The 21,931-nt window shown below is 40.1% G+C and overlaps 2 protein-coding genes across 3 annotated transcripts in view; one reads left to right on the top strand and one right to left on the bottom strand.

Moving 5' to 3' along the window:
* Nucleotides 1-74: 74 nt before the first annotated feature.
* LOC5568637 (glutathione S-transferase C-terminal domain-containing protein homolog) lies at nucleotides 75-20,410 on the top strand. Its single transcript, XM_001652414.2, has 2 exons — nucleotides 75-1,400; nucleotides 19,650-20,410. The coding sequence occupies exons 1-2, from the start codon at nucleotides 302-304 to the stop codon at nucleotides 20,324-20,326; spliced, it is 1,776 nt and encodes a 591-aa protein (XP_001652464.1). The 5' UTR covers nucleotides 75-301; the 3' UTR covers nucleotides 20,327-20,410.
* Nucleotides 20,355-21,931, bottom strand: part of LOC110680910 (transcription factor TFIIIB component B'' homolog) — a 34,010-nt gene continuing 32,433 nt past the window's right edge. For both annotated transcript variants that reach the window (XM_021856697.1, XM_021856698.1), the window contains exon 5: nucleotides 20,355-21,881. In XM_021856697.1, the coding sequence (XP_021712389.1) occupies nucleotides 20,561-21,881 (1,321 nt within the window). In that variant the 3' untranslated portion in view covers nucleotides 20,355-20,560. The remainder of the gene's footprint in view (nucleotides 21,882-21,931) is intronic.

The following is a 21,931-nucleotide window of genomic DNA, read 5'->3' as shown; positions in this document are numbered from 1 at the left end:
CAATATGCGTCTCTCACTCCGAATATGAATTTGAGCCACTGTATGTCGTAGGATGAGATTGGACGAAATCTAATACGAATTGCGTAATTTCAGTTGTGATCGAGTGGCTTGGCTGGACGAAAAGCACTATTGGTCCTTCCAGATATCGCTAACCATAGTGGGCTGCCTGTCGACGGCTGTATCGTTCTTACGACAGAAATCGCTCAACCGAAGGGCTATGCTCAAAATCCAGAACCAGCTTGGAACCTGCTGAGAATAACTAACTAAACCAATAGACAAGTTAAAATAAGTTTCGTTTAGGATGATTTTCCTCTATTTGGAGTATTACTTGAAACGCTGTGACGAAGGGACAATTGCCGTTGAAGTTCCTATCGAAAGCTACGTAGTCCTAGGTCTGAGCAGATACCTGCGTCACCCGGCAATCGGCGATAATCTTCTGGTCAGTTTTGTTCAACGCAAAACAGAAGTTGAGGAGCAATGCGACAGCGTCTGGTTGGATTTGACGGGGTACGATGTTAGTTTCTTTCCGGCAGATAGATGGCCGAAACCTGCCACCTTTTGTCAATTGCCTTCCCTTAAACACAATGTATGGATCGTTTCCGGTCTCTGTGGCATCTGCAGACACATAACGAAATACCATAGGTCTTCTGCGCCAAGTCCGAAGCCTATTCTTGGATTCAAAGGTAACACCCTTCTAGCACCGGCTGAAGTATCCATGTGGACCAAGTTCTGCGAAGTTGATATCGTAGAATGCGTTCGGGAGGTGCTTCGGCTTCGCAATACCTCGACTGTAACCCTTCCAGAGGACATTGGCAAACTGGAGAGTCATCTTGCTCAACCGTTGAAAGTCCACAACATTTACAAACTGGTGAACGATATGCAGAACGTTAAAGTTTCGTCGAGCAAAGAATACGAGTTAAGTGGCGAGGCCGTTCAATTTGATTTTCACGAAAATCACAAGTTTGCCGAAGGCTTCACTAAAACCCTTGCCGATGTGATGCTTTTCATATGTATCCATTTGATTAACAAACGACTCCCGATAGAGAGGCTTCAGGAACACCTACCTAGAATAACAAACTGGTACGATCGAGTTGTGGCCGACGATGAATGTGAACTGATGCAAGTCTGCGAAGAGCTGATCTTGTTCGATCAAGCTCTGCTGAAGCCCATGGAAGCAGACCAGTTGAAAGTGGACGTTCCAACGAGCTTCAGCCTCTACAAGGCGGACACCAAGAAGCTGAACCTACTGGGCGACAAAGTACTCACCACTAATCAACCGGAAGTGCTGGGCATTCTCGAGAAAGTTAAACGCTTGGATTTGTCCGTGGAGAGTATGCCGAACGATCGAGACGAAAATCTGTTTGACTGGGATGCAGTTCCGTTGGATGCCAAACCCGAGGGTGAGTATAGACATACCTACTTAATTTACTTTTACTGGTGCAATATCCCTCAGAATACCACCTGCGCCACAATATAATTTCAGTTCACTCGATTTAGGACTATTTGACTCCGGTTTCTCGAATGCCTCACGTTTCCTAGCCTTGCTCCACTTGGTCGATCCGTCTAGTTGACTACCCTCCTCTGCAGCAGTATTGTGAAAAACTCAATTTCTCATAACTCACGCTTGAGATTTTTCATGTGTGAGTTATCAATCACACAACTCAGCAGTCAAAAAATCATGGATGAGTTGGTTCACTTTTTGATTCATTGTCTCGTATTTCCACAGTTTACTTACACACAGCAATAAATTCTTGTTAGTCTGGTAAAATTATAGTAATCCTTTCTAACCTAAACAACTACATTCGGGATCATTTTGGGTTTGGGTTGATTGAGTGATTTTTGCATCAAAATCTCAAGCGTGAGATTTGCGAATGAGTTTTCTCTCACGGGAGAGCGTAATTGATTGAGATTTGAGTGTGAGTCTATCAACACCTGCTCTGCACATTGTATCCACCGGATTCGAAACAAACACCATTTGTTGTCTGGAATTATAAAACATGCCCCGCCCATTCCAACCTTACGATTTCCTGGGTTCTGAGGACGCCAAAGAGTTGTTACCAGCTCGTAGTGCATTCTTCTTCTCCTTACGGCCGTTTTCATATAAGGACTGTTCATTTTATAAAGTGGACACTTGTGCATGCTGTATCTTTTTAATTTATCAATGAAATTTATTCAGGTTTTCAGTACATCGTTTGACTAGTATTGTACAATGTGTGATAATAAAATATCTTCAAAATAATTAAATTTCACACGAATATGGAACAAGGATTAAAACGGTCGATTTTTGGAGGTTATCAAAATCAATGATTGTTAGAGATAAGGCTGGAAAACTCGACAAATTATATTTTTTATTTTCAAAAAAAGGCTTGTTCTCCGAAAGCATCATCAATCAGAAGGCTGAATGATAAAAATCAAGTTATTTTTGGAGCAACAATTTTAACAGATATAATTAAATCATTTTCCCCTTATATTTTTTAGAGAAAAATATTTTAAATTTGAAAAGAACTGATATGAGCGTTTTTTTTTGGTTTAAAGTACGTCCTAACGGAAGTGCTAATATAGTACTATTATGATAAATAACTTACGTCTTAATAGAGTTACTTATATAGTCCCCACGTCACATTTAAAGCACAATAGAAAACAATTGCTTTATTCTCAGAAGACCTTTCAAAGTACATTGACAATCATCAAAATGGCAACACTGCTGTAATAAAAATCGATTTTATTTTCCACATATTATTTCCACAGTATATTATTCTGATATTACCAATTGGAATATTCGGAGAAAACCGTTTACAATTTGCTGTAGATCGATAAATATGCGTACATGATTTTAAAAGTATGAGACTTTTCAGTAAAACTATCATAAACAGTAAAATTTACACTTAAGATTGTGGTTTAAACTCACGATTTAGCTCTCGTTATACAAATATAATTTCTGTAGTAATCCAACTAGTTTTGAACACGCGTTTTACTCTTCTCTTTTGCTGGGAGCTAAAGGATGGTGTATAGGTAAATCACTAAAGTTACCTAATGTCAGAGAATGGTGGAATATAATTGATTTTTTAAAGCTATACCTTTAGTAGAATAGTAAAGGATACAAACATACAATTTGTTCATAAAAATAAGGATTTTTGTTTTGCGAAAAATAATGTTAAACATTGACGATCAGCTTTTCTTAGGAGTTTTTGGAAAAACTATGTAGCTCTTTAACCAAAAGCATTTTCAAAGATCTTATATTTTCATAGCATTGTAGAATAATAGTTAAATGATGCACAGAAACCGATTATGATTTATCAATAAATAAAAAAGATATAGCACAAACAAGTGTCCACTTTATAAAATGAACAGTCCTTACACCATCAAAGAAGTTCCTTGCACACGGATAAAGTTTGAGCTCGATTGGCCGCCCGTGGATGCTACTCCAGTATCGCCAGATTAGCTGCACTTACACAAGGAAGCAACCAGATGACTGGCTTGGGACTAACAGATACCCTCAGTGTACAAATGCTGGTGTTTAGACAACAATGGCGCCTGTCACTTCAGAATGCAGACCAATGTGGGAAAGGGGCAAAAGATATTGATGTTGTATTTTTAACTGTAGATTGTTGCAATCCAACTGCAGTTCATGCGGGGTGTATGGGTTGGTAATAAGACAATTTTATGGCAGAGAGGCTGCTTTTGCGTTAGCAAACTTACCTACACTACGTCATAAAATACGGATTCACTAAAATAAGTTTAGCATCACCTCAGAAACGGGTAGACTTCCATTGCTAATATCTTTTTATGGTGTACTCAGCTGGAGCTGCATGACAGCTTCGTTGTCTGTTCTGGATCCCGTAGTGCAAATGTTTACCTTTACTTTTGCCAATATTTAGACGGAATAGGCTATGTTGCCCGCTTTAACACTATTTTGTTTGAATATTGTGCAGAAGTAAGTTTTATTCAATAGTTTTTGCTTTCAGTTTCCCTTCCCGTAGTCATGTTTGTATAGTCATCCTTTAGTTCTGAGCAATCGGATTCTTGTTTACGCATGGAGAAGCGACATGAATATATATATTATTAATTAATGCATTTCTTGGAAATTAACATACAGAGCTATGTTGCAGTAGTCTATGTTGACAAATTGTAGCACAGATGTCATCTCCAGGCATCTTTTTAAGAATGATAGACAGAAAATGTTAATTATACAGAATGCGGTCGTATATCAAACGATAGCGATAGGGAGATCCTTTTTTCCCGAATGGAATGAAGGCCATTGAAGTGAAAAACATGAAATGTACTTCCATCTATACGCGAACAAAGAACTATCTGAAGTGCCTCGTCATTGTACGTCATGTATTCTCTAGTATTTTAGTCGTTTATGCTACTAGTGTGTAACGTGATGTGTTATACTATATTAAGAAATTTAAAATATGAATCAAGTGTTTGGTTTTAAATAGTCTTTATCTTCCGAAGGTCGTACTGGAAAGCTAATCAATACAATACTTTTCTAGGAGAGAGACTGTCTATTTTGCCATCTTGTACTACCGAATTCAAGTTGTAGATAATTAATATGAGGATAAGCATCAAATCTAAATGTACTGTAAACGTGTTTGGTTTGGTCATCGATGTGTTTTATGTTCGTCTTATTAGGGTTTATTCTACCGAGTGACGTGAGGTGAGAATTGTCGTGTCGTATAGCGATGTGACAATTTTCGACTCGAGTGAAGTGACTCTCCATTTGATTTAGACGGCGAGGTCACTTCACTCGAGTCGAGAATTGTCACATCGCTATTCGACCACCGACTATTCTAACCTCACGCCCGTCGTAGAATAAACCAAATGGTTATTGTTCTGAGGTCTTCTCAAAATGAGAATTCAATTGAATAATGTTTCAAGTTAGTTACAGTTTGGATAGACAAAGTTAATGGTACGGTATTATGAATATATAGGGGGGCTGAAATGGTATACAATATGCGTTCGCTAAACATTTAAAATGGTACTTACCCCTTTCTTAGTATACCCACCCAACGCATATGGATCGTTTTTACCTCAGTTTGATGTCAATTCGATCCGTGTCCGTGCTGATCTATGTGGTTCGGCTCCTAACACGACGTTTTGATACATACGACAGACCACTTGCTCCCTCGTGATGGTGTTGTTGTTAGTTGTTATGCATGAAAAAGATAAAAAGAAAGAGAGCTTTTAGTATTAGGAATAAACAGGATTTAGTGAGTTTTCATTGAATTACATTTGACTACATCGCTGATTATAGTCAACGACATCGGAAACTTTATGTGTTGACTGTTTGATCTAGTTTTTCCTCAGTCCCGTTGGTCAGTATTGCTAAAGGTCCTTTTTAACGGGTCTACCCCGTTTGGCATAATGCCGTATACGAGAAGAACTAGCTTATAAGTTAAAATTCTCGTTAATAAAGAAAATAAAAAATAAAAAAAAAAAAAAAATAATGCCGGTATGGCATAATGCTGTTTGGCATACAGTCGTTTGGCATAATAGCTGTTTGGCATAATTCCTTTTGGGTATAACGGTCGTTTGGCATAATCGCCATTTGGCATAATAGCCGTTTGGCATAATTGTGAAAAACATTGAATTTGATCAAATTCTTTCCATTAAGCAAAGGGGTGTGTATAAACTGCTCACGATCGTACATTCCGTTGTCAGTTAGTGATAGGACATACTTCTAATCATCATTTTTCAAGGAAACCAATATCCAATACAGCTCTTTTGGTATTGCATTCATACATGACTTCCGGGGTCATTAAGTCCAGGATATTATGGCGCATCTTTAACAAAAATATATCCAACGCCTAAGTTATTCGATGTCATTTGAAAAAATAAAGGAACATGGAATTTGATGACGCTTCTTATGGTACGGCATATCAGGGTGGGTGTACGGCTGTCAACTACAAACAAAGCTCGCCTAACAATCATCTCTCGGGCGGGCCGTCCCAAACAGCATAATCTCTCACGCGGGCCGACCCAAACAGCACAGGTCGAAACGCGGGCCATGCCAGACAACAAATGCTAACGCATTTCAACACTCAAACAGCGAGATGCCTAGCAGCGTTGTGAGCCAAACGAATACACCCACAAAACATGAACGGTAGGCGAACCTCGTTGCGTATACCCCCCTGCGGCATATCACTGTATCACGGGCATATGCTGTATCTTCCTTTATCAAATTATGCCAAACGACCATTATGCCAAGCGACTATTATGCCAAACGACTGTTATGCCAAACGACTAGTATGCCAAACGACTTTATGCCAAACGGGGTGGACCCCTTTTTAACATGTTTATTAGTACTTGGACATGTTGAACATTTTAAGTTTACTACTTTTGTCATGTTGGTCAATAATGATTTTGATCAGTTTGTTTTATGCATCTATTCGAATTCAAATCTGGTCTCGTCTGTTTTCATTTAGAATCGTCGTAAATACATTTCTATGTATTGAATACTATACTAGAAATAATAATGAAATAGAAAGTCATTTTTAATTGTCCGAATCCACTTTTCGGTGACAAAATAGAGCTTCATCGCGCCTAAGCCCTATCTATTTATTATAATTTTGCGAGAATGAAGTTGTTGTAGTTTTATGATACCAACATAATAAATGTGGTTTTTTATTATGATTCTAATGAGAGAAGCATAACAAATTAACATTTGTGTCACATTCTACTCGATGGATCCGTAGTCATTCTCCTCATTATCATAGGCGTAAATAGCCATCAGACTTGAGGGGGCCACGGCCCCTTCTCATGAGAGACAAAAGTCTTAAAGGATTTATATAACTTAATAATGCTTGTTTCGATAATATTTGTGAACCGATTATAGTGGCGCAATTTCATACAGAGGTAGATCAAAACCTGAAAATCGTCCCAAAACCGATTGATCAACTTTCTTAGTTACCAAATGTCACTTTTATGGAAAAATAGTAAACGTATTTAAAATCTTTTTTTTTTTGTTTTATATTGCCAAGATGACGTATTCAACCCAATCTAATAGATCTCGAACAGAATACAAGGATTTAATAGCAGACTCTAATCAGGATTTTCCTTTCCAATTCGATTTACACTAGAATTTTTGGAAATTTATAAAACAAGATAAAGATTTAAATGTATCAGTTCAATTAAGGTTCAAGATCAATGTGAAATTCTAACCTCTTGAAGCCGACAAGTAAAAAAACCCAAGCCTTTGAAAAAAAAAACGCTTGCTAGTTTGAAAATATGGATCATTGTTGCTCAGTATTTCTGTAGCGAACGATTCATTGCTTCATAAACCTCTCGAAACCAAAATTTGAACATAGGATAGAATAATACCTTTTTTGTTAGAGTTAAAAATTTAAAACCTAAAACTGCTTGGCTACCGTATCATATTGAAGAATTGAAGGTTTTATTTTTTGTATTCAAAAAAATCTATCCTACCATATTTTTGCAAATTCGTACCATAACAGTTGTTTGAAGAAAGCAGGATGGAAGGTATTTTGCTCATGAATTTATTAATATTCAATCAGACTAAGGTAGGGCAATAGTTCGACATTAGTGGTATAATCAAAATTTTTCATAAAAACAATAGCAGTTGAAAAGAAATTACTATACAGTAAGCCTTCGAAATATTTGCTATAATTTCGCTGATTGTCTTGAATGAGCTTTTGCTTCACCTGTGGGGCAAAAGTTCACTGGCCGAAACACAAAATACCGACACTTTTACGACAGACATACTTTATACCAGCCATAAACTTATGTTTACATATAACTTACTAATGTTTCATCATAAAATTGCCCAAAGCTCAAAAATAGGAGTTTTTTAGAAAACTAAGTGAAAATGTGAAATGTTGGTGGCTTTTATCGCACGATCGGACCAATTTCGGCTAATTTTGAAGATAATATATGAATTTGGGGTAATTTGTAAATTTCTCTGCGAGCTTACATGGGTCGAACTTTTGCCCCGCTGATTAGAACTTTTGCCACACTATGGGCCAATAAATGATTCCAAGCAATTATGTAACAACTAATACACCTCACAGTATCCTTATAATGCCTAAAAACGCCCTTAAATAAAAAATCAAAGTAGATTTGATCATTATTAATTCCTATGCAATGAAAGTTTGAACCAAAAAATATATTTTTTTCCAAATCTCAATCGATTCTTATGATATTTGTAGTGAAAGTCTCTTACTTGACCACTGTGGTATTTATAAGCATTGATTTTAAATTGAGCTAGAAATCTTAGAAATAAAATCTGGTCCACTCAAACTTTTGCTCCACTCTCTTTAGTAATGTTCAATTTTGAGCTACTAAAAAATCGAAAAATAAATCCGATCGGCCTTAAAACATAAATGTACGACTGAGAAATACATATTTACTGAAAAATAGATGAGCTCATGCTTGAAAACAATTAGTTTTTATACAGTAGATTGACAAAGATGTAAGTAAAGGTCACCTAACAAACGACTGTTTCATTGGACTTGTAGCAAAATCTGTGGTCTCAAGATAAACTAGCCCAGGGCTAAAAATCTCGTCAACAAAAAAAAAAAAAAAATTAATGTAATGTCCATATAACCTACGTAAGACGCCAAAAATGTTGCGTACACTGAACGGAATCCCCCGCCTTGAACTGAATGATTTTCGACTCATCCGAGCCCCATGCCTATTTTCAGACACATTCAGGATGATTTTCATCTCTGTTGGAATCATCTGTTTACAAATCACGCCGAATGAAAATCATCCGATTTTGGAACTATTTTCTCCTTTCAAAAAGATGTTCGGATTTGAATGATAATCATTCATGGATGTAAACAAACCACATTGCATGCTTGGTAATAAAACATCACAATAATTCCAATGGGATTAAAAATAATCAGACGTTGATAGTTTAATGCACTTCATTATTTATTTCCATAATTCACAAATATGAGTTTATCTCATGTCCACAGGAGTAGCTGACTGCCCGTTGTGACTCCACCAAAATCCTTGTCCAAAAACCTTAATTTCACAAAAATACATGATTGCTCAAAACTGCGTATAAGCGGTCTCGATATATCCCTGAAAGTAAAACAGACGGTACTTGTTGCAACCTTGGTTGATGCCAATAAAGATTATTTAGGAGAATTCATTTTAAAATAACAATTACCTACAAAATCCATGATGGAAAAGTTAACACACCATGCTGCTGCCACCATATTTTTACAATGTTTCAAGCATGATTTGACAGTTGGGATCATTAATTTGCTGTATGATATTTTAGATGGTAATTGAATGATTTTCGAATTAGGACATGCGAAGGAAATAAAATCCTTCAGAACCTGTAGGTTATCCATTTGTGTTGACTTCATTCAATTATCTACTTATTGCCATACGGCTATGTACAGCAAATCATTACTAAATTGGATGATTTTCGTTCTGTAGTCGGTGGAAGCATCATCTTTTTTCGTAGTCATTCAAAATAAGGAAAATGAAGTTTTGCGGCCATGTGAATTACGAATCATTCAATATAAAGAAGGTTCTTTCGTTCAGTGTAGGAAAAATAAATAAAAATAAATAATAAAACGTCATATTATAAACACTTATAGCAGAATTAAAAGCGTGTCTAAGAATAATCTTCAGTATGAACAAAGTTTTATGTTTGTTCTACAGAAACAAATAGTAACATGGTTTTATTATCTTTTCAATCTAAAAACTTCAGAAAATTGGTGTCAATATAACATTGAAAAAAAAAATGTTGCGTAAAGGGATTTAAATGTTCACAGTTTTGCTGTCACATTTGAATACAACTGCTTCACTGTCGTCTACTTACCAGCAGTTCAGATCTATTCCCGACGTCTCGGAGACAAATTTATCTAATGACTCACAAATTTGAATATGAAACATTTAAAGTTCGCGAAAAATGTATTCAAACTTAAGTTTACTTGCCACACCATTGTTTATTTTGGATTTTTTTTTTGTAGAACTTTACTATAACTCTCATACACAAAAATTTCCCAGTAACAACGATTCGTTCTAGATAATTGATCAGCAAAGTTATTCAGCGGATCAAGAACATCCGGAAGGCAAACTGTTTGGTTTATAATTTTGCCGCTAGGTGGCGCTAGTGAGCATATAAAATTGAGCATTGAGATAGAAATATCGAGTCTTCGGCAAAGTTTTTCAGAAAGTCAAGGACATTCGTAAGACAGACAGTTTGTTTCGAAATTTTGCCGTTAGGTGGCGCTAGTGAGCAACTGAAATTAAAAAATTTCAAGCAAGTTATATCTTTTGATCTAAATAACATGGAAAATTTGAAAATCTAAGCAGACTAGAGATGTACCGAATATTCGGGCCGAATATCTGGATTATTTTGATTTTGCCGAATATGCGGTCAGGCGAATATTCGGTCAGCCGAATAATTAATTCCGCTATTCGGCCGAATAGTGACCGAATAATAAAAAAACAAACGAAATTGCAAGCATCATGTTTTACACGAAGAAGTTCAAATTCAATTTTTTCATTCAAGTGATGATACATTCAATTTTCCTTTTTAAGGTACCGTGGGGCAAGTTGGTAATGGAATTCGTATAGTTGAGATTCTTCGAATTATAGAGACTTCAAATTGAAACAAATGAGGTCGTGTATATTTTTTAGCTTGACTCCCACCAAATATAAGCAGTATGCTGAAATTGATTTTTATGTAAAATTAAAGATAAAAATACAGAAAAAGTTTTTGAAAAATGTCTCCTTACTTTTAACTTGCCCCACAAGTGGGGTAAGTGAAAAGTTTATCGTTTTGAACAATAAATTCAAAAACTAACAGTTATATTCCCCATTTCTGTTACTTTTAATATTTGTTAAGGCGCTTTCTTACGCAAGTACAGTTGCGGGCTAGTGTTGTGTGCTATTTCATTACCTAAAAATAATGCGCTCTCGGGGCTAATCATTGGATATAAATAGAAAGCGTTGAGTTTGGATGGGCATCTAATTCTTCCGAAAGAGGTGCACTTTGCGAAAAAGGACCACGTGATTATTGAGCATAAATCGAAATCAGGTTAACTTCTGCGTTCATGAGTCCTCTCATGGCGTAGGGGTAACGCGCCCTAACTAGAGATCAGGGAGTCGTGAGTTCGATTCTCACTGAGAAGACGTGTAACTTTTTCGCAAATCTTCACATCAATTTGTCCATCTAATTCAATTGCAAATTATATGTAATGTTTAGCTTTTCGGTAGTTGTTAATCAGTCTCAATTACGAAGAGATTCCAACCTAAATCATTTGAATCAGCCCTAAACTGCTTGAATATGAATGAATCATACCTGCATATTTGGAAAATGCAGTGAAACAAAACTGCATGACCTAAACTCTAGATGAATGAAACCCGAACCATTTGAATATCAAGTAATTAGCACTAGAAATAGGTAAATATGAAGTTATTCAGACCTGCATCACTTTTATATAAAACAAATCATCTTAGTGTCGAACTCGCCAAGGACGAAAAGCCACTCAAATAAAGACAAATAATTATAAAACAAATCAGACCTGAATTACTTGAATATGCTGTGAATACGACATGAAACACTTGGATATGGAGCGAATCAAACATAAATCGCTGGAAAATAAAAGTAAATCAGTCTTGAATCATTTGAATATAAAGTCAATCATAGCTGAATTACTTGAACATTAAGTGAATCAAACCTGAAACAGTTGAATATGAGTGAAGCAGATATGAAACACTTGGCAATTAATCACTTCTATATGAAGTGAATCAATCCTGAATCATTTGAAAATAAAGTGAATCTGACATGAATCACTTGCGGATCTGGAGCGAACGAAACATGAAGCACTTGAATATGTAGTAAATCTGTCCTAAGTCACTTTAAAATGGAGTGAATTTGACATGATATTTCTTTTAATATGGAGAGAGTCAAACCTAAAATACTTGAATATAAGCAACGTGATCCGTTGTCGAATCCACAAAGCCGTTTAGATATGAGACAGGGACTCGACAGACAATACGTATCCTATCAGAGTGGTTCAAAAATTGTTTTTTGCTCCACACCGCTCATTCGATTCGAGATCAAATTGTGTCAAGTGTCCTCCCAAAATTTAAGCTCATTCGGATGAAAATTGAGACTGCACAAGATTTTCAAAGTTTATATGGGAATTACTATGGGAAAGACAAGCAAATCATTCAATCGGTCACAGTGTTTGCCCATGTGCACTTGGGGATTAAAGCTACGTTGATAATGTAAGATACATTCGTTTACTCTGTAATTAGTTTATTAGTTTTTGGTTAGATTTAGAATTGGTTTTTGGGTTCTTTTAGTGAATAAGCATTTCCCCCATTGGTTAATTTTGGATTTATTTTTTGGTTTCGGTATTTTTTTATGATTTTGGAATTGGTTCTGGTTAGTAAAAACTATTGTAAAATTAAGGACTGGGCGGATGGGCCAAGAGAAAGACTCAATCTCAAACAACTAAAGAACGTTTATTAGGAGAGAATGGTCTATACAGTTTGAAGGCTTGATTCGTAATGAACTCCACTAGCGCTTGTCAGTATTTCATGGCTTGCTCAGCAAGGCCTACTTCTTCACCCCCTCTCGATTGTGGAGTCCAATGGTTCGTCGTAGGTTTTCAAATCTTGCAATGTCCAACGCTTTTGTAAAAATATCTGCTAACTGCCTGTCTGTGCAAACCGGTTCCACCCGAATGCGTCCGGCTGCAATGTGGTCGCGAATAAAATGATGTTTAATATCAATATGCTTTGCCCGTTTGCACTCCAGGTTTTGGGCCATCCCTATGCAACCCACGGTTGTCCTCATAGATGGTCACAGGCTTCGTCATCTTTACTCCAAGATCAGTTAAGAGTCCAGATATCCAAATCGATTCTGCCACACCTGCGCTCAACGCTATATACTCGGCTTCACTGGACGAGGTGGCCACAGTCGTTTGTTTCTTGCTTGACCAGGAGATCGTATTGCCATAAACCTGGAACAAGAATCCACTCACCGATTTTCTGTCCACTGTATCCGTTGCCCAGTCCGCATCAGCAAATCCGACCAAAGGTTCCGCTTCATTATTTCGAGAGTATTCCAAACATATGTTCTTGGTCCCTTTCATGTATCGTACTACTCGTTTCAAGGCCGTCCAGTGTTGCTGTTCTGGTTGTTGCTGAAAACGTCCAAGAAAATCCTACTGGGAAACAAACATCCGGTCGAGTTGACATCATTATATACATTAAGCTTCCGAGAAGTTCACGATACGGTTCGCCAATCATTCCGGTATTGCTTCGTGTCAGCTGTAGCCCCTTCTCCATGGGAGTTTTTGTTGGATTACAATCATCCATACCGAATTTCTTCAAAACTTTTTCAATACTAGCTTCTTGCGAAAGGCACATTGTTCCCAATACTCGGTCATAGGCGATCTTCATCCCAAGGAAGTGTTGTAACTCACCACAATCAGTCATCTTGAAGAACTGGGATAACTTCTTTTTGATATCGTCCACCGTTTTGGCGCATACTCCCATGATTAGCAAATCATCGACGTATATGACAATGTAGACATCATCGTTCCCCCTCTCGTCGATGCGGGTATATACACAATAGTCATGCTTCGATCTCTTGAACCCAAGCTTCAATAGTACCTGATTCAATTTCTCGTTCCAGCACTTCGGAGCTTGTTTCAGACCATATAACGATTTTTTCAACAGGCAGACTGTTTCAGCATCCGCTTCGACACCTTCGGGTATTGCCATATAAATTGTCTCTTGCAGTTCACCATGCAGGAAGGCCGTCTGCACATCCATTTGGTGTATAACCATGCCCCTTTGCAGCGCCACAACTAATGCCACTCGAATCGTCGTCAGTTTGGCTACCGGCGCATAGGTTTCTTGATAATCGATGCCAGATTTTTGAAGAAAGCCCTTTACGACCAATCTTGCCTTATGCCTAACGACATTTCCATCAGCATCTTCTTTAACGCAGAATACCCATTTGGCTGCAATGGTTTCACTCCGGAGGGTCGCTTCACTAGTCGCCACACCTGGTTGGTATCCATCGAACGCAGCTCGTCCCGGACAGCCGCCAACCAACAGTCTCGATCATTGCGTCCATCGATCTCCTCATAGGAGGACGGCGGATCTGAAGAATCGGAATTGTCAGCAGCAGAGATTGCTCTGAATCCAGTTAAAAAATCGAAAAAACTTACCTGGGAGCCTGCGCTCCCGTTCGCTGCGCCTGGTGTTTGACTCTGAACAACCGTCACCTCTATGTTGCGAAGGGAGCGCCCCAGGATTTGCTTCCTCTTCAACTTCTTCAAATATGGTTTCTTCATCAGATTCATGATCGACAACATCAGTATGTGGTTCCTCTTCACCAGGATTATTCAACAGCTCCCCCTCTGGCTCGTATAGCGTGGGGACTACCAACGGAACTTGACTTGATTCATCAGTTTGCTCTGCGTATGGAAAACATTCTTCGTTGAACTTCACGTCTCTCGCTATTATTATTTTTCTTGATGCTCTGTCCCAAAGCCGGTATCCGTTTGGAGCGTATCCAATCATCACCGTCTCACGGCTTTTCGGGTCCAATTTCTTCCTTTGTTGGCTCGGGATCCATGCCATGGCCTTGCATCCGAAAATCCTTATCTTGTCAAGGTTCGGTTTTGCATTCGTCCATCTTTCTGCAGGAGTAACGTTTTCAGGCACTGCCACCGTCGGACAACGGTTCAGGAGGTACGTCGCAGTCAGTGCCGCCTCTGACCACAGGTTCTTCGGAGCTTTTGAATCAATGAGCATTGATCTTACCTTCTCCACCAAAGTTCGGTTGAACCGTTCAGCTACTCCATTTTGTTGAGGGGAATAAGCTACTGTGGGTTGTACCTGAATGCCTCGCTTCTTGTAGTAGCTTCTTTGTTCGTTGGAAAAGAATTCCCGGCCTTGGTCCACAGTAAACTTGCATATTCTTGTCTGCCATTGAGTTGTAGCCATCGCTTCATACTCCTTAAAACATCGGTATACCTCAGACTTGCGCTTGATTGGATAGATTACAGCAAAATGCGTCCAGTCGTCTATGAACGATACGAAGTACCGCGATCCGTCCCAGGCCGGTGGATCAATAGGGCCACACACGTCTGAATGAACTCGTTCCAGTGGACGTGTGGCACGTTCTCGAACTCCATCGAATGATTCCCGGCACTGCTTGGCCATCACGCATGTATCGCAAAAACCAATTGTTTCAAGCTTCTTCGTAAACCCAGTGGCCATTTCATGCTTAACGAGAGTGTTCAATGCTTGCTGACTTGCATGTCCCATACGACGATGCCACAACTTGCTCATCCCAGCCACGCTGATATTAGCTACAGATCCGACATCCAATTCCAGTTGGTATAAGTTTCCGCGAAGGTATGCCACGCCAATAAGCTCTCCATTTTTCTTGAACTCCGCACGATCTTGACCTCCACGACCAGTGAATAGAACATCGATTCCAGCCTGCGAGAGCTTCTTCACCGAGAGCAGGTTTTCTCGGAGATCCGGCAGGAGCACAACATTTTTTATCTGAAATTCAATTCCTTTGTTGGACATACCTTTTATATCTCCTGCGAACTTCCCGACGAGTGTCACATCATTCTTGGCTACATCGATTACGAAGGGATCCTTCAATTTCCGCATGGATCGCAGATGTTTTGCATCATTCACGAGATGATCACTGCATCCCGAGTCTACGCAAAAGTGGATCTTCCCTGCTTCAGACTTCGTCTGGTCACCGTTTGCCATGAATGCGACCGCCTTACTGCCGACTGCTGCATTTGCGTTACCTTCCAGCTTCTTTGACCGACAGTCCTTCTTCATGTGACCAAGTTTTCCACACCGATGGCACTTGCCAGTAAACTTCTTCTGGTTCTTCTTCTTGCCACCAATGAACGCTGCCCCGTTGTCTTCACTCGAGTCATCCAGACGGTCTTCACGCTTGCTTTCTTCAGCCAGCAGCCGCTGCTTGACTGTCTCTAGCTTCAGGTCCTTCTCCGCCAGATTCTCGAGTGCCGTCACCAAGGGGTCATAACTATCGGGCAGGGTTAAGAATAATTGACATACCAAATCACCTTCCTCCAGTTTGGCTCCTGCGGACTTGAGTTGCCGGACAAGGTCATCGAATACATTGAAATGAGCTCGCATTGAAGTTCCCTCCTTCTTACGTAAACGGGCCAATTGTTTCCTCAGCAACGTTTGGCTTGAAACTGACCGCTTCGCAAAGGTTTCTTCCAGAGCCTTCCACATTTCAGACGCCGTTTCCTTTTCCCGGACAACTTCAAGAATTTCATCCGCCACGAATCCCACCAGCACCGATTTAGCCTTCCTGTCCGTTTGCTCCCATTTTGCACGACCTGCATCGCCTACAGCCGGAGCTGGTTCCGACAACACGGACGATACTTCCACTGCATCCATGTGAAGCTTGACCCGGAAGCGCCCAATTCTCGTAATTCGGTCCGGTCAGCTGCGGGATTCCTTCCTTTGCTGGGCCCATAACCTATTGTAAAATTAAGGACTGGGCGGATGGGCCAAGAGAAAGACTCAATCTCAAACAACTAAAGAACGTTTATTAGGAGAGAATGGTCTATACAGTTTGAAGGCTTGATTCGTAATGAACTCCACTAGCGCTTGTCAGTATTTCATGGCTTGCTCAGCAAGGCCTACTTCTTCAAAAACTTTTTACACTCTGGATGGATACGATGGTGGATACGAGTAACTGACACTGAAGAAGACTGCAAGTGGTAGTCGAAATACGCGTATCTGTCAAAGATAAGCATTTAGGAGCGGAATTGAAAGGTACACGGTACTCCATCTACTTTTAAGTTTGTCTATTGAGATTCTGCTCAGAGGATTCGAACATTAATAAGAGTAAGATGCAGTTAAGTAAGAAACATGTTGCAAAGTATGGGATCAGTAACCTAAAAAACACTGTCAAAGTTCCAAGAATTTGATCCATCTCCCTATTAGCACAACTAAAAATCGGAAAAATTTTGAAACATATATCGGGAAAAAAGCGGGAATTTGAAAATGAAAATTTGGTGGTTACCCTGTCTTCCGATTATGTACATGTCGTCAATGAAGCAAACAAATTGAGTGGATCTTGAGAAAATCGCATCTAGGCTGCTCAATCAGGCTCTCCGCATTATACCATCTAGCGTAATGTTGAACAACCTTGTCTTAGCTCCCGTCTGTAACGAACTGAAGTGGTCACTCGTCGTCGCATTAATTAGTCTTGTGAGCTTTACGCCGAAGCTGTTCTCGTCCATTATTCATCAGATATTTACGGTCGATACTGTCATATTCCACTTTAAAATCAATGAACAAGTGATACTGAAACTAAGCGGTAAAATGCTACAGTGCCAGGCCAACTCAGGATACAAGAGACTCTTCGGCAATCCCAGGGTCGGCTAGCTATTGGGGAATCAAGGGCTTTCGCGATACAAAAACTAACTCCAGGGAACTTAAACGTTTCTTGTACAACTCCGTTGACGGGCCAGCGGGCGTTGCTGGACGGTGGGGTTGCAGGCGTCCTCCCTCATGGACGATAATCGGCCGGCCGTGGCATAGCCACCTTGGAAAGCCGAGAGGGGAATCTTCTTTACGTTTAGGGCCTCCGGCATGAGATATTGACCCTTTCAGAGGAATTGCGGTCTTTGACAATTAGGCGCGGAAGCCTGACGGCTTCACGTGCCGAGCCGTGTGCTGGACTGTGAAAACAATGGCAAGAACTAGAGGTTCTGAGCTAGGTTTCTTCCCTTACGCCCACTTAGCTCCTGCTCCTGCTCCTATGGGTGGGGGTGTTTGATTTATTCTCACTATAACTTAACCACTGCACTTAGTTAAAACCTACGTCTGTAGCACACGGACGTCTGATATTGAAAGAGGCCGATTATTCGCAATGGCCGTTCTTTCCCAATTGTCCCACATTCCGTCATTCTCTCCATATCTCTTTTTTTTTTAATTTGTTTATTAGTATCATTCCAAACATTACATTCATTTCTTATATCTAGGTGTTCTGTGTTATTAGAAAACACTACCATCCTAATTTGGTAAAACAAATTCAAGATTTTATTAACATTTTGTTAACAACATATTACATTTCATTTGCCGTAGCAGTTCAGATTTTTACAGGTGAGTTGATTTCACCTGCTTATAAGAGAAAAAAAAAATAACATTTTTAATTTACTTAACCTAACTTAATCTGAACATATAACGCATTAATCGTGGCAATAGAAGATTGCAACGATTTTTGCCTTAAATTATGAATTGTTTTATTTGACATTTGTTCCAATGTTTCAACATTGGATATTCTATGTAACTCATTGGTACTATACCAGGGAGGGAGCCTCAGAATCATTTTCAAAATTTTATTTTGAATTCTCTGCAGAGCTTTTTTCCTGGTATTACAACAGCTAGTCCATATTGGAACAGCATACAACATGGCTGGCCTGAAAATTTGTTTGAATATCAAAAGCTTGTTCTTAAGACAAAGTTTTGATTTTCTATTAATAAGGGGATAGAGACATTTTACATATTTATTACATTTGGCTTGAATGCCCTCAATGTGATTTTTGAAAGTTAAATTCTTATCTAGCATGATCCCTAGATATTTTACTTCATCTGACCAATTTATTGAAACCCCTCTCATCGTGACAACATGTCTACTTGAAGGTTAAGATTTTTGACATCCCTGAGGTAACTCAGGTGAGTCAGATGTGGAAATATTGTATACTATTGGTCCCAAAATGCTGCCTTGAGGAACACCAGCTCTTACAGGAAGTCTTTCAAATCTGGAGTTCTGATAATTAACCTGAAGTGTACGATTTGACAGATAACTTTGAATTATTCTAACAATGTATGTTGGAAAATTAAAGTTTTTTAATTTTACGATCAAACCTTCATGCCAAACACTGTCGAATGCTTTTTCTATGTCTAGAAGAGCCAGACCAGTAGAATAGCCTTCAGATTTGTTGGAACGGATCAAATTTGTTTCACGTAAACTCTCCATATCTCTTATTAGCTCATTTCTCCAGCCATCTCTTGTCATTGGTAGTGAAGAGAAACATTCATAGCGGTACATGATCCTATCGCTACTGTGGTAATTCAACTGTTCTTGCACAAGAAACGTGAAGGGTCCGATATTCAACATTAATAAAAACAAAAATCAACAATTTTGTAACCAAACGGTTACAATACATAGGGAACTAATACTCCTGAGGTCATTGAAGAATTTGTCGTACTGTAAAATCTGCTCCGTTGTCGAGCGCATTGGCTTGATAATTTCCAACGAACTCATTTACTACTGGTTACAAACAAATGATCTGATGTGGTATTTAGATAATTTTCACATTCCAGCTTGTCATCCCTTTTCTGTTGATAGGATGTATTCGTTACCCTTTACTTCCACTCCTGTCCTGTGTAGCTGTTGTCTTTCAAATTTTATCAGCCGGTTGGTTACTGTTGTCCAATACTCCGACGTAGTTACTTATTCCGCTGCCTTGCTCTAAGAATCATTCCAATTACCATCGTAGTGCTGTTAATGGAAATTCATTAGAAATATCTTCAGTATTTCACCTTTTTAGCTTTTTAGTTTGTTGTTTAGTTACCTAGAGATTCAAGATTAACTACTGATTTGTATTTTTCTCCAACAGGTGGTAAGCTCCCGACGAAGCGCATCGACCGCAAGACGCACCAGCTCGAATGTCTGGCCAACGAGGTAATCGCCCTGGCCAAACCCGGCCACATCATAGTCGACTTTTGTTCTGGAACCGGCCACCTCGGCATACTGCTGGCGTTCCTGCTTCCCAAGTGCACCATCTATCTGCTGGAGAACAAGGAAGAATCCCAACAACTCGCAATGGATCGCGTCAGGCGACTTGGGCTGAAGAATGTCGTCTACTTCCGGTGCAACCTGGACTACTTTAAGGCACCTTTCGACATTGGCGTTTCGTTGCATGCGTGTGGCGTTGCCACGGACATCGTACTGGAAAAGTGCTTCGCCCATCGGGCCAAGTTTGTTTGCTGTCCCTGTTGCTACGGCAAATTGTACGAGTTCGATCGGATTCGCTATCCGCGAAGTCGCGTCTTCCAGGAGTCGGAGCTTTTGCTGAAGGAGTATCTGTGTCTGGCACATTGCGCCGATCAGACACACGATTTGGACAACAGCCGGACCAACGTCGAAAAATCACACCAAGGATTCTACTGCATGGACATCATCGATAAGGACCGCTTGCTACAGGCCGAAGAGTTGGGTTATTCCGTGACCCATAAACGCCTCAAACCGGAAAATTGCACCCCCAAAAATAGACTTCTGATAGGGACACTGTGAATTAACACTTCCAAATTGAAATTTTTCATTTCGTTTTGTCACATCTGACGATAAATAGATTTTTATTCTTACTGTACTACTATACAACGTGCAATACGTGTTTATTTGCGAGAAAATGAGAAACCCTTCAATCATCCCTTTCCCTGTTCCCGGCTGTGTGACGACATGCGACGAATCCGAAAAGTTTAACGAAAATATAACAACTTACCAAAATATTAAAAAAAGAGAGAAGATTCACTCCTCGCCACCCTCGAGAATCGATCGGATGTTCTCGATCACATCATACGGCACGTCCAAAGGCTTCTCACTCAGTTTGCCCGTCTCCGGATCCGTCACGTAGATTTCATAGATGGTTTTCGTGGGATCATTTGTGTCTTGGCTTTCTACCAACACCAGCGAGTTGATGTCAATGTCCTCAAGCGGTCCCAGCCCGCGTGGTTCTTCCTCGTCCGCTTCCTGATCGTACACCGGTTGTTCCGTTTGATCTCCAGAATATTCCGACTCCTGCCAATCGGTGGAATCCTCCGTGGGCGATTCAGTCGATTCCATCTCCGGCTTCATTTGAAGCGAATCGGAAGATGGAGTTGTCTCGTCCGGAAGCACCATAACCGGGGACGGATTGTTCTCTTCGCGGTACGACGACTCCTGTGACGTTTCGCTTTCCTGTGCATCTGGTTTCACTCGCGCCAATTTAGCCGGCTCGAAATCCGGATCATGAACGGTTCGTAATTCGTACTGGAGAGGAGGCGATTGCGCCGGAGTGGGAAGTTGCGACCCGCTGCTATACATTGATTCTGTCTTCACTGGATGTGTGCTGGACTGTTCCGGAAGGTAAACGACTTCGCATCCTCCGTAGTACTTGGACTCGACCGAGTCAATGCTCAGTTCCTGCCCTCGGTATTGATCGCTGCCTGACGTTTTTGACCTTCGGTACGTTACCGTAGATTCACTGTCGTCTAAGTTCTGCAAGGTAACGACACTTCCTGCGTCCAGACTTGTGTTGCTGGCACTTTCATACAACTGAACGGGATAAACCGCAGGTTCAGCTTTTATTGCAAAAAGACTCCTCGAGTTTTCATCCACCACCTCAATATCCATGGCCTCGATGTTCAGTCGTGAATCGCTGGATTCAACTTCCGCGTTCGCTTGACTTGTTATGGACTGTGAGGATTCCGTAACCGAAGTCACACCCGTCTCGTCAAGCTCTCCGTTCGGAATGTATGGAACGCTCTCGACCTGCGGTACCCGATCTTCCCTGTTTGATGTGTCGCCAGTTGGCTCGCTGTCTGAAACGTTGTTGCCGTCGAAAACGTCATCTTCAACTTCCTCCGCTTCGGAAAGTGGTTTAGAAACGGCTGCGGTTGAGCTTCTCTTACGTTCGACTACTGGATCCGCAGCCGATTCATTCCGAGTCACCTTTCGCCTCTTTCGCCTGGGCTTGGTATCTTTCACCAACGATGCGGCGTTGGCAATTTTGTCCATGTCCAGCATGACACGAGCGGCCTTACTCACTCGTTTCTTGGGGTTTCGGTTTTTGCTTTGGTTCAGCTGAAGCCTGTTCAAAAATAAGATAAATTAGTCTCAAAACATACTTTTACAAACTGC

Source organism: Aedes aegypti, unplaced genomic scaffold (genome assembly GCF_002204515.2).
Source record: "Aedes aegypti strain LVP_AGWG unplaced genomic scaffold, AaegL5.0 Primary Assembly AGWG_AaegL5_hic_scaff_1995_PBJ_arrow, whole genome shotgun sequence".
Taxonomy (NCBI): domain Eukaryota; kingdom Metazoa; phylum Arthropoda; class Insecta; order Diptera; family Culicidae; genus Aedes; species Aedes aegypti.
The sequence above is the reverse complement of the archived record's forward strand: the minus strand, read 5'-3'. Positions and strand labels throughout refer to the sequence as shown.